The sequence below is a fragment of the Rhinatrema bivittatum genome, chromosome 3, assembly GCF_901001135.1.
Source record: "Rhinatrema bivittatum chromosome 3, aRhiBiv1.1, whole genome shotgun sequence".
Classification (NCBI taxonomy): domain Eukaryota; kingdom Metazoa; phylum Chordata; class Amphibia; order Gymnophiona; family Rhinatrematidae; genus Rhinatrema; species Rhinatrema bivittatum.
Window position 1 is genome coordinate 296,166,299 of NC_042617.1, and position 13,041 is coordinate 296,179,339.

The following is a 13,041-nucleotide window of genomic DNA, read 5'->3' on the forward strand; positions in this document are numbered from 1 at the left end:
TTGTAATAATTTTGCGCTTTTTTTAAAGAAAAAAGTAGAGAATATTGTTGCTTCAATACCTAGCGTCAGTAACCAAGAGATTAAAATGGTTAAAAGAGATGTACCGGAATGGTCCTCTTTTGATGAGACCTCCATTGCCGAAATTGAAAATGTGATAAGAAAACTAAATCCTGCCATACATCCGTTAGATCCAATACTACCTTCTGCTCTGAAACTAATAGCACCGATTATTGCCCCAACAATAGCGAAGATCTGTCACTAATGGAAGGACATATCTGCTATAATTAAACCAATCTTAAAAAAAACAACCCTGGATCCCGAAATAATATCTAACTACAGACCAATCTCGAATCTTTCATTTATATCGAAGATATTAGAAAAAGTTGTACACAAGCAATTATCAGAGTATTTAGAAGAAAACAATATCCTATTCCCAAATCAATTCAGTTTTAGGCAACATCTTAATACAGAAACCTTATTAATATCACTTACAGATACTGTTCTGAAAGGATTTGATACCAGCCAGAAATATCTCCTTATCCTACTTGACATATCTGCTGCGTTTGATACAGTCAATTATGATATTCTAATAACTAGATTAAAGGAAATTGGTCTAGCACATAATACTCTTAAATGGATGTCTTCTTTTCTTCATCAAAGATGGTTTCAGGTTAAAATAGGTAACTCAATTTCTGAAAAACATGAGCTCCATACTGGAGTTTCACAAGGCTCAGCCTTATCGGCCACGTTGTTTAATGTCTATTTATTACCAATCTGTCATCTCCTAGCCGGCCTTGGTCTGAATTTCTACGTCTACGCTGACGATATTCAGATTCTTGTTCCCATAGTTGATACCTTCGAACAATCTTCCAAAGAAATAAATATTTATTTATCTGCTATCAAACAACTATTGATACACATGAAGTTGGCCATTAATATGGATAAAACAGAAATTATTCTCCTTGAGATAAAATCTAAACCTGATGACAAAAAAGTAATCTTACTATCAAACAATGTTAAAATTGATCTGGCCAACTCAGTTAAAGACTTAGGAATAACAATTGACTGCGAACTGAATTTTAAAAAGCATATCTCTCTGAAAATAAGAGATGGATATTACAAACTTTTAGTCCTCAGACGTCTCAAGCCTTTATTAGACCATAATGAGTTTTGGACTATTTTACAGGCTCTCATTTTCTCATCTCTAGAATATTGCAACTCTCTTTCGTTAGGACTTCCACAATCAACACTCCGACCTCTTCAAGTATTACAAAATGCTGCTGCACGGGTACTCACTAATTGCAACAGACGTGAACATATCACACCAATTTTGATCAGATTACATTGGTTACCCATTACACAAAGGATTTTATACACAACTTGTTGCATTATTCATAAAGCGATTTACAGTCATAAGACTGTCTGGCTAAATTTCTCCATCCGCATGCACACCCCACACTGTTCCTTAAGATCCGCTAATAAAGGACTTGTTTCGGTTCCATCATTAAATATTGCACACCTTGATCTAGTACGTGAAAGGGTTATTTCCATAGCGGGCCCAAATACATGGAACACCTTACCAACTGAGCTGCGGCTTGAAATCGAATTTAAGAAAGGTCTAAAGACCTGGCTCTGAGCAAGCTTTTGCATCCAGGTCCTGAACTATATTTTCTGTATCATACATAACTGTAGATTTGATTTTGTTCTAGTTTAGCTGTTTGAAAATGTTGATTTTACTGTATTTTATTATATTATTATTGATTACATTGTTTTAGATGCTAATATTTTGTACACCGTGGTGATGTAACCACGAATGACGGTATATAAAATCTTTTAAATAAATAAATTTGAACCGGTGGAAGTATCAGCTAATTGACCTGGAGTGGAATGCGCCAGGGTCCTCATTCAAAGGGGGTCGAGCCCTATCGGCCATGTACCCCCTGGACCCAGCAACCAAGGAGCTTCTGGCGTGCCCTAGAGTGGACGCCATAGTTTGTGCGGTCGCTAAGTGCACTACCATCCCAGTGGAGGGAGGAGCGGCACTCAAGGATGCACACGACCGCCTGGAAGCCATACTAAAACAATCATTTGAGGTGGCAGCCATGTCCCTGCAGATTGCGGCCTGCTGCATCATGGTGACACGTTCCTGTTTATCCCAAGCCAGGAACAACACCCCGGAAGAAGACATGGAATCAGCACTATCATTCCTCACTGACGCGGCTTCCGATCTAGTGCGCACAGCAGCCAGAGGAGTGTCGTCCACAGTGGCAGCCAGGAGACAACTCTGGCTTCGAAATTGGTCGGCTGATACCTCCTCCAAAACACGCCTCACGAGAATGCCCTTCAAAGGATCCCTCCTGTTCGGCAGCGAACTAGAGAAACTGGCCAACAAATGGGGCGACTCCCCATTACCTCGCCTGCTGGAAGACAAGACGAAGAGAAACCAGCGTCCCTTCCCCAGGTCCACCAGAGGCAGAAGCTCACAGCGCTTCAACCCTTACAAGAACAACTATCAAGCGCCCCGCCTGACGGGCAGGAACCAGTCCTTTCGGAACAAGCACAACAAGAGGGGAACCAGCTCGGGTCCAGGCCCCAGCCGCACCTCACAATGAGATTCAGCCGACCCATCCAAGGGAAGAAGCCATAGGGGGCAGGCTAACCCTATTCTACCGCAGATGGGTCAAGATAACTTCGGACAAGTGGATCCTAGCCATCATCCGAGAAGGGTACTACCTGGACTTCTTTCGAACCCTTCCGGACAAGTTCGTGGAATTTCCCTGCCACGACCCCTGCAAGAGGGCGGTAGTGGAAGCTACACTGACCAGATTTCTGGCCCTCGAGGCCATAACCCCAGTACCTACACGGGAAATAAATACTGGACATTACTCCATTTACTTTATCGTACCCAAGAAAGAGGGTACATTCAGGCCTATCCTGGACCTCAAGTTGGTCATACGTGCAATACAGCCAGGAGAGTTCCTCACATCCCTGGACCTGTCGGAGGCCTACTTACACATCCCAATTCATCAGGAACACCAGCGCTACCTACGCTTCAAGGTCCTGAATCCTCACTACCAGTTCCGGGCACTACCCTTCGGGTTAGCCACTGCACCCCGGACGTTCACCAAGGTAATAGTAGTGGTGGCGGCAACACTCAGGAAGGAAGGAATCCTCGTTCATCCTTACCTGGACGATTGACTGATCAGAGCAAAATCACCGGAGGAAAGCCACCAAGCAACCAGCAGAGTCATAGCTCTACTGGAAAGCCTGGGATGGGTAGTCAACACAAACAAGAGCTCCCTACAGCCCTCGCAGTCGCTGGAATACCTAGGAGTCCGACTCGACACCAAGGAAGACAAGGTCAGCCTGACCCCCACGAGGAGATCAAAGCTTTGGGACCGGCTCCAGACCTTGCTGAGCGCCCCTCGTCCCACAGCATGGGATTACCTGCAAGTCCTCAGACTAATAGCATCCACACTGGAAGTGGTGCCATGGGTGCGGGCCCACATGAGGCCCCTGCAACGCTCACTTCTATCACGGTGGAGTCCACGATCCCAGAACTACACCGTACGTCTACCACTATCGGGCAGAGTCCGGACCCAGCTACGGTGGTGGCTACAGACCAGCCACATGAGCCGGGGATCAAGACTATCCTCCCCAACCTGGACCCTGCTCACCACAGATGCCAGTCTACACGGGTGGGGAGCACACTGCGAAGAGTTAACCGCCCAAGGGTGGTGGAACGAAGAAGAGGCGGGGTGGAACATCAACCGCCTAGAAGCACGGGCGGTCAGATTAGCCTGCCTGCGGTTTGCCCACAGACTTCGAGACAAAGCTGTCAGAGTGATGTGGGACAACGCCACGATGGTGGCCTACATCAACCGGCAGGGCGGAACCAGAAGCCAACAGGTGTCCCTAGAAATAGACCCTCTGATGGCTTGGGCGGAAGCAAATCTCCAGGACATCTCCGCCGTCCACATCGCCGGGAAGGACAACACCACGGCAGACTTCCTCAGCAGGGAAAGTCTAAACCCAGGAGAATGGAAGCTGTCACCCACAACCTTCAAGATGATAGTGAATCGGTGGGGGACTCCAGACATGGATCTTCTAGCAAACAGATCCAACGCTCGAGTACCCAGATACTTCAGCCGCAGGCGGGATCAGCAGTCCCAAGGGATCGACGCCCTGGTACAGGCCTGGCCACCGGGGACCCTGCTATACGCCTTTCCGCCGTGGCCCTTGCTGGGCGCAATCATTCACAAGATTCAGCGGCACAGGGGACTAGTTCTTCTGGTGGCCCCGGACTGGCCAAGAAGACCCTGGTATGCAGACATGAGAAGACTACTGGCAGGGAATCCACTACCCCTGCCCCCACACAGAGACCTGCTACAACAAGGTCCCATCCTCCACGAGGATCCAGCTCAATTCTCTCTTATGGTCTGGCCATTGAGAGGGCCCGCCTGAGAAGGAGGGGATACTCGGGGGTAGTAATAGATACTCTCCTCCGAGCACGCAAGTTCTCTACATCTCTAACATACATAAGGATCTGGAGAGTCTTTGAGACCTGGTGCGAAAACCACAACATCAAACCACGCTCCTCTAAAGTTCCCGTGATCTTGGAATTCTTACAGAACGGACTGCAGGAAGGGCCTGTCCCTCAACTCCATCAAGGTACAGGTGGCTGCATTGTCTTGCTACGGCTCCAGGAGCGAGGACGACAGCATAGCCTCGCACCCAGATGTATCATGCTTCCTGAAAGGAGTCAAACACATTCGCCCACCACTAAAGTGCCCAGTTCCTCTGTGGAACCTCAACCTCGTCTTGGAGTTCCTAGCGGGATCCGCCTTCAGACCCCTCCGAGGCCTGTCCCTCCGTCTGTTAACCTTAAAGACGGTATTCTTGCTGGCCGTGTGCTCGGCCCGCTGCATCTCAGAGCTACAGGCACTGTCCTGCCGTGAGCCATTCCTCAGACTCACCCCGGGGACCATTCAGCTACACACGGTTCCCTCCTTCCTCCCCAAAGTGGTCTCTCACTTCCACCTTAACCAAACCATCTCACTACCTACGATGGATGGCTTAAAGAAGTCGGAAGAAGCCTGTAGTCTGCGCCATCTCGACATCGGCAGACTCCTATCCAGATACCTGGAAATGTCGGAACCAGTACGAAAGACGGACCACCTTTTCGTCCTTCACAGCGGGAAGAGGCAAGGGGAAGCGGCCTTGCGGGCAACCATTGCCCGCTGGATCAAGGAAGTCATCAAGGCAGCCTTCATAGAAGCGGGAAAACCACCACCTCTACAGGTCAAGGCCCATTCTACCAGAGCCCAGGCGGTTTCCTGGGCAGAAACTAGATTGCTGTCACCTGCCGAGATCTACAGGGCGGCAATGTGGTCCTCCATCCATACCTTCTCCAGATTCTACTGTCTGGATGTTTAGGCTCGGGAGGACACAGCATTTGCAAGGGCAATCCTAAGTGGACCACGGGCAGCCTCCCACCCAGTTCGGGAGTAGCTTTTATACATCCCATTGGTCCTGAGTCCATCTGCTACACGCTAGGAAATGGAGAAATTACTTACCTGATAATTTCGTTTTCCTTAGTGTAGACAGATGGACTCAGCAGCCCACCCTCTGCTGCCGTTATACATGGTCCTTCAACGAATCAAGGGTAAGCCATGCTTTCATTTACATAGGGCATCCACCCTGCCGGGTGTCGACGCTTTCCGGTTGAGGACACTGGCGGTCTCCAGCTATAGTCAACCAACCAGTTCAAGTTAATCAAGTTAATCAAGTTTTTAACGTTCTAACAAAAGTTATCTAAGTTAACCATATTAAGTTAATCAATCAGTCAGTCACACATATATCCACAATGCTTTGCAAGGAAGAATACTGAGGAGCTGCACTTCCTGCAGGGGTATATGTACTAGGGGCTGACGTCAGATTGAAATCTGATCCGTCTCCAACTGCTAACAGGAGTACACTATACCCACTGGTCCTGAGTCCATCTGTCTACACTAAGGAAAACAAAATTATCAGGTAAGTAATTTCTCCATTTTTTACTTCAAAAAATTCCCTGCACGGGTCTCCCTTCAACAGACATTCGGTGAGTACCGTTCTGGGGTTTTTTCAGCCGGTTCCTCCCACCTCACCATCGGTACCCACAGACCAACAACCGTTCCCGGCCTTAATTTTAATTATGGCCACGGGGTTTAAAAAGTGTCCAAATTGCCCCCGAATGATGTCTGTTTCCTAGCATGTAATCAGATGGACTCAGGACCAATGGGTATTGTGCTCTCCTGATAGCAGATGGGAGATGGAGTCAGATTTCAAAGCTGACGTCACTCTACATATACCCGTGCAGGTAGCTTAGCTCTTCAGTATTTCTCCCTCTCCTTAGCAGATGTGGACACTATCCCACACACTAGAATAGTGTTAGAATTTACAACAAAGAAGAAAGAAAATTTAGATTAAGAAGACAAGCCCCGCTCTCCTGTGGTGTTACCTAAGGGTCCCTCCCCCAGTCGAGAATTCCTGAGGTGATTTCCGAGATCCCTCAGAGGTAAGCCTTGGTGCGGTAGCCGGTTCCCGGCATGGACTTAGCCCCTAGTGTGGCTAAAAGGCAGCAGGTGCAGAATCGAGTGCAGCGGTGAAGGTATTTCCCTCTCCCCCCGCAGCTGGAGACCGCCCGGAACACAGCCGGTAAGCGCCGAGACCAGGTAAGGTAGAAATCCTTAAAAGTTTAAAGCTCCAGTCTCCAGAGCTCAAACAGCAGTACTGATCGTTGCTTCCGACGAGGTAGGAACACCGATCGGGCTGAGCAGTCAGAGTTGGGCTAGGCCTCAATCCGGTGAAAAGGTCCACTCACGTGGAGACCCTCGGGGGGCGCCATCTTGTGAGTGGGGTCGTCAGCGCCATATTCCCCTCTCGATCAGTGGTGCGACCGGGGCACCTAACTTGTGCGCGTCCATAAGGACACAGAGTTGTGCGCACAGCGGCGTGCACAACTTTACGATTCTGTGCGCACAACTAGGCACAGCCATGCACATTGCTGCGCGCTCAAACCGCGTTTCAGTGCTACCACACGCACAAACGATGGCACTGCCACCCAAGAAGGCCAAGGGTCTCCCCCTTTGCATAGCTTGCCATATAAGAGCCACGCAACCTGAATTGGAGTCCTGCCTATGCCCGCAGTGCGAAGAAGCCCAGGGGGAACCAAAGCCCAGACCCCAACTGTCGGAGGGGGTCTGGAACCACTGACGATGACTCTGACCTGGTCACACAGGACCTGCGTTTATCGGACTTAGCTCCATCCCAGAAGAGCACCTCTGGGACCATTACTCCAACCCCCCCTGGGATCAACATGGACCCAGGGACCTTTTCCTGGGTGGACTTCTTCAAAGGGCTACAGACCTTCGTTCAGGCACACCCATCCCCGGCTGCGCATCAGGCTCAACCCATGCCGGAGGCTCAGGAGCCTCCTAGCGCTACTCGGATGCCTTGCCTAACCAAGTACTTCCCAAACAGGGATCCAGACACCTCAGATGACGAGAGTGACTCCTTGGAAGAAGGAGAAATCCCCCCAGGGATGGAACCATACTGAACTATGCTTCGCTTCTTCAACAAGGAACGATTACCTTGTTTCCCAGACTCTGAAGATGCTGGGTATCCCAGGCACTGACCCGATGGCCGAACCAAAGAAGAATCCCATCCTGGTTTCTCTTCGAAAGGCCTCAAGCAACTTTCCCATGATAGAAGCCATCCAAGAGCTGATTGACCTGGAATGGAATGCCCCAGAGGCCAGCTTCAAAGGGGGGGGGGGGCATTGGAAGCCCTATACCCTCTGGAACCTACGGCAAAAGAACGCCTGCGTTTCCCTAAAGTGGATGCTATGGTCTGTTCAGTCTCAAAGCAATTACTTCTCCCTGCTTCATGACTCAAAAACAAAATTCTTTGTCTTGATACAAACTTCGACATTTGAATTGTACTTCAGATTTGTGTACTACACTGACTGAGTCCTGGACAAAAAAGCATTGGAACACAGGTGACTTCAGCAGATATGACATCTTATTTATCCCAGGACAAGCAGGAAGGTAGTCCTCATATATGGGTGACGTCACTGGATTGAGCCCTACCATGGAAAACCTTCTGTTAAAGTTTCTAGAAACTTTTGACTGGCACACTGAGCCACTGAGCATGCCCAGCATGCCATGATCCCTGCAGCCACAGGGGTCTCCCTTCAGTCTCTTTTTTTCCGCGTTGCTGTTAGCCTCGCATTTAAGGAGCTCTGTGAGTTTTCTCACAAATATTTCTTCACGGAAATTCAAAGTTTTTCCTCATAAAAAGTTCCCTACAAGGGTCTCCCTTCGATCGATGTTCGGTTAGTACCGTTCCGGGTTTTTTTTCAGCCGGTTCCTGCTACCTCTCATCAGTACCCACAGGCCACCGACCGTTCCCGGCCTTATTTTTAATCATGGCCACGGGGTTTAAAAAGTGACCAAACTGCCCCTGAACAATGTCTATCACTGACATGCATGAAATATGCATACTTTGCCTCAGTCCCAGTCACGATGTCCATGCATGTTCCACCTGCGCACAGATGACTCTGAAGGGCAGGCGTGCCCAACTTGATAAGATGGAGGATCTGTTCATAAACGTTACTCCGACATCTATACAGTCATCACCAATGATAATACCCTCTTCTATCGAGAAAAGTCACTGGGGAAAGAAGAAAACCGGTGACCGTCCATCACCAACTCCATCTGGGACATCAGTGACTTCTTCCCCAGTCCCAGGTAAAGATCGAACCGAGCATCGGGAGAAAAGATGTCATCGTCTTCGGACCGACCCTATGCCAAGTGAAGGAACCAATACCGCATCGGCATCAATGGCCATCGATCCGATAGCGAAGCGGGCCCTGGTACACGAGTCTCCATGCCCCTCTGTACCCGAGGCACCGAGGCGCTCCCCTCCTCGATCAGTGTTGGGAGACTGAGCCACCACATATTCATGTGGATAAGCCAGCAGAGCCCATCGTGCCTTCTCCTGTGACAGTGGATCCCATCCCAGTCTCCAGGGAAGAGCTGAATGTCCTCATCAGACAGGCAGTCAGCGAGGCAGTCCGGAATCTACAATCACCACAGATGCCAGTCCTCATACGACACCGGAGCCATCAGTGTTTACGCCACTGTTAAACAGGCTCGATGCCTATGCCAGTGACACTGATGAAACCTCCGATGACTTCACCGACAATACCCATTCCGGGTTCATCGGAAGACTAGGACCCTTTACCTGGTCCATCGGGACTTCAAAAACCCCACCAGCCGAGACTTCCATCGATGCCTCTTCCCGGTCCATCAGGGGACACCGGACATCGATTCCTGTCGATATCACCATCGATGCCCGACTTACCTCCATCGATGCCAAAGTATCCTCCTTTAAAGACATTGAAAATTCCATCAATGCCAAAACGTCCTAGTATACACCTCCACCTGGGTCTCATTTAGAATCCCAGTACAATCCATGGGAAGAAGTGGATACGGATACAGATGATCTCATTTCCGAGCCTTCTCCACAGAAGGAAAGAAGGAAGTCTCCCCCAGAAGACCTATCTTTCGCAAATTTTATAAAAGAAATGTCTGAGACAATACCATTTGACCTGGTCACAGAAGAGTACACCAGACACAGAACACTGGAAGTCCGCCAATCCAGGGTTGGCGCGCGCAAGGGGGTGCGCAATTGTGCAACTTGTGCGCGCTGAGCCGCGTAGCCTTCCTCCGTTCCCTCCATCTTCCCCTACCTATCCCGCCCCCCAGCCCTATCTAAATCCCACCCACCCCCCCCCCACCCCCCGACCTTTATCGTCGAAGTTACGCCTGCCTCTGGGCAGGCATAACTTGTGCTGGCTGGCTGCTGGCGCGCCATCCCTTGGCAGGGCCGCAAAGGAGGAGGCCTCGGCCCCGCCCCCGGAACGCCCCTTTTTCGAAGCCCTGGGACATACACGCATCTCGGGACTTGCGCTTGCCACTGAGCCTATGCAAGATAGGCTCGGCGCAGGCAGGGGCAGGTTTTTGGGGGTTACACGCGTAACCCTTTGAAAATCTACCTCTTAGTGTCTATGAGTTAGGTTTCTGCTTTATCTTTAGGGTACATAACATTTGTTTCTATAGCTATTGTATTGGCAAAATTTTGTATTTTAAAGCAATGGATTCAGTCCACTTCTCCTTCAGTAATATTTTGGTATCAACAAATGATAGATTAGATGTACGATGAATGAGAAGACTGGTATCAAATGATTATCTTAAAGCATTGGAATATGTATATAATTTATTACCACAATCTATGGGGGACAAAATTAACATTGTAGGCTATTTGCCTAACGGTATATAAAATTCCTAAATAAATAAACTGGTTTTGCAAATTTAGCATTATAGTTGGGCACTTGGGTTCTTTCGGCATAGGAATGAATGTTCTGGGTATGATTGATTGTATGAGAGATTTGAATTTGTTTTGTTAGCTGATTTGCAGCTACTTTGTGTGTATAGAGTAAAATGGTGCTTTGCATTGAGATACAGTACTTGATGCCAATATTCAATAACTGTGCATTTGTTTTTGTTCACTATACTGCACTAAGATTAAGGTATAAAAAAAAAAAAAGAATCAATTTTTCCTTTGCCAGCAAAAATGTGTTTCCCATTGGCATATTTTCATTTGACCTGGTCACAGAAGAGTACACCAGACACAAAACACTGGAAGTCCTCCAATTTGTCGATGCCCCCAAAGAAGTTATGGCTATACCCATTGCTGTGAAATATCAGGAACTATGATTTAAATTACTTCATAGGATTGTATGAGAGATTTGAATTTGTTTTGTTAGCTGATTTGCAGCTACTTTGTGTGTATAGAGTAAAATGGTGCTTTGCATTGAGATACAGTACTTGATGCCAATATTCAATAACTGTGCATTTGTTTTTGTTCACTATACTGCACTAAGATTAAGGTATAAAAAAAAAAAGAATCAATTTTTCCTTTGCCAGCAAAAATGTGTTTCCCATTCGCATATTTTCCTCTCTTTTTTTTATTTTGAAGGTAGCCTGTAGCTAGGGATTCCCAGATGTAAAGATGTAGTATCCTAATCATTCTCAGGGGCAGGATGGCGGGAAGAGGGAGCAGAGTTGTTTACCTATAACATGTACTCTCTGAGGACAGCAGGAAACAACCTTCGCAAAACCTACTCGTCGTCCTGTGGAGTTGACTTCTACAGTTTTAATCTGAATACTGAACTGGGATGGGCCCCCTTGTTGCTGTGTGGGAACTCTCGTGCATGCTCAATAGAACTTTCATAGAACTTTTGAAGAACTTTTACAGCTGCAATACCTAACTACATCAATAACATTGCCCGGATATAAGGAGTAGATATCCTGTTCTTAGTACAGATAAACAACTTTGCTTTCCTTAACTATGTCATGAAATGACCATTGAGGGGCCAAAGACAGATAATGGAGGGTCACAATGCAAAGAAAATGTATGGAAATTGCTGTAACCGTAATTTATTCTGAATTTTATAAAAATACTTATTTTTCAGAACTAGTTTATATGATTCAAGAGCTCGAGAGAGGCGGCGACAAATTGAGGAGCAGAAAGCACTGGCATTACAGCTCCAAAACCAGGTGATATTTTAGCATTCAGACTGTATATTTTGACCACATCTTATTTTACATGGTAGGAGGAGGGAGGTACATTCTGTGTAGGCAGAGTGCTTCACCCTGATTATCATTTATAAATTTGTAAAGGTCTCTTTGTAGGTCAGGTTTTCCTTGACATGTGAAAGACCTGAGGATATCAATTTAGCTAGCTATAAAAAGGTAAAATTTGTAATTAAATGTTTAGCAGTAACTGCTGTACTGTTAGTGACCAAGTTATAGAATTTGTCCTTTTTGGAGCTTGTAACCACCCAGGGTTATTTTAAGAAAACACAGAGCATTTCATAGACAGAGGGTATTTGTGGAAAATGTGATACATCTTGTATGAAAGACTGAGCAGTTGGTGCAATCAGAAATTAACTGTGCAGTCTATCATGTCTGGACTTGATTGATTCAAGAGCTTTTCCTCCAGGTCTGTATATGAGGATTCTTAATCTCATATTTGTACAATATATTGAATATTTATTAGTAGGAGGACATACCAGAAGGTTTCGTATGAGAACTGTTATGAATGGAAAAACATTCTAAAATCCAGTTCATTTCTGCATCAGCTAAGTTCCTGAGTGTTTTACTCATTTTGCCCACACTCTTAGCACAAATCTGAATTCTGAGACATGAATATGCAACAATCTGTATTTTGTTTGGGAAGCATATACTCCATGCTCAGCTCTTAACTCTCCTTTGGAGCAAAAGGTTTTGGAGATACTTAGGGATTTTTAGCTTTCTTTTATCCTCTTAATCTACCAATGTGAGGTAACTTGTACCATAAAAAGTCATTTGTAGTGCCTAACATATGGGCCGGTGGAGCGCACTGTTAGCCCACATTTGGACGCGTGTTTTCGATGTGCTAGCTTTACCCCTTATACAGTAAGGGGTAATAGCGCGTCGAAAACGCGCGTCTAACACCCCCCCCCCCCCCCCCCCCCCCCCCCCGAAAGTAATAGCACCCACAACATGCAAATGCACGTTGATGGCCCTATTAGTTATTCCCGCGCGATACAGAAAGTAAAATGTGCAGCCAAGCCGCACATTTTTTTTCCGAAATTAACGCCTTCCCAAAGGCCGGCACCGAGAAAGTGTCAGAAAAGCAGAAAAAACTGCTTTTCTGTACTCCCTCCGACTTAATTTCATAGCGATATTAAGTCGGAGGCCCCAAAATTTTAAAAAAATCAAAAAGTAAAAAAAAAAAAAAAAGTAAATCGGCCGGTGGGTTGGAAGACGGACGTTCGATTATGCCGGTGTCCGTTTTCCGAACCCGTAGCTGTCAGCGGGTCCGAGAACCGATGCCGTCAAAATTGAGTGTCGGCTGTCAAACCCGCTGACAGCCGCCGCTACTGTCAAAAAG

The 13,041-nt window shown here is 47.2% G+C and overlaps 1 protein-coding gene across 10 annotated transcripts in view; it reads left to right on the forward strand.

Annotated features, from left to right (window-relative positions):
• Window positions 1–13,041, forward strand: part of SENP1 (SUMO specific peptidase 1) — a 458,603-nt gene that overhangs the window by 150,241 nt on the left and 295,321 nt on the right. For all 10 annotated transcript variants that reach the window (XR_003855556.1, XR_003855557.1, XR_003855558.1 and 7 more), the window contains exon 11: window positions 11,579–11,663. Coding sequence is in view for 7 of the 10 variants with exons in the window: in XM_029594995.1 (XP_029450855.1) it covers window positions 11,579–11,663 (85 nt within the window). In the remaining 3 variants the exon portion in view is untranslated. The remainder of the gene's footprint in view (window positions 1–11,578; window positions 11,664–13,041) is intronic.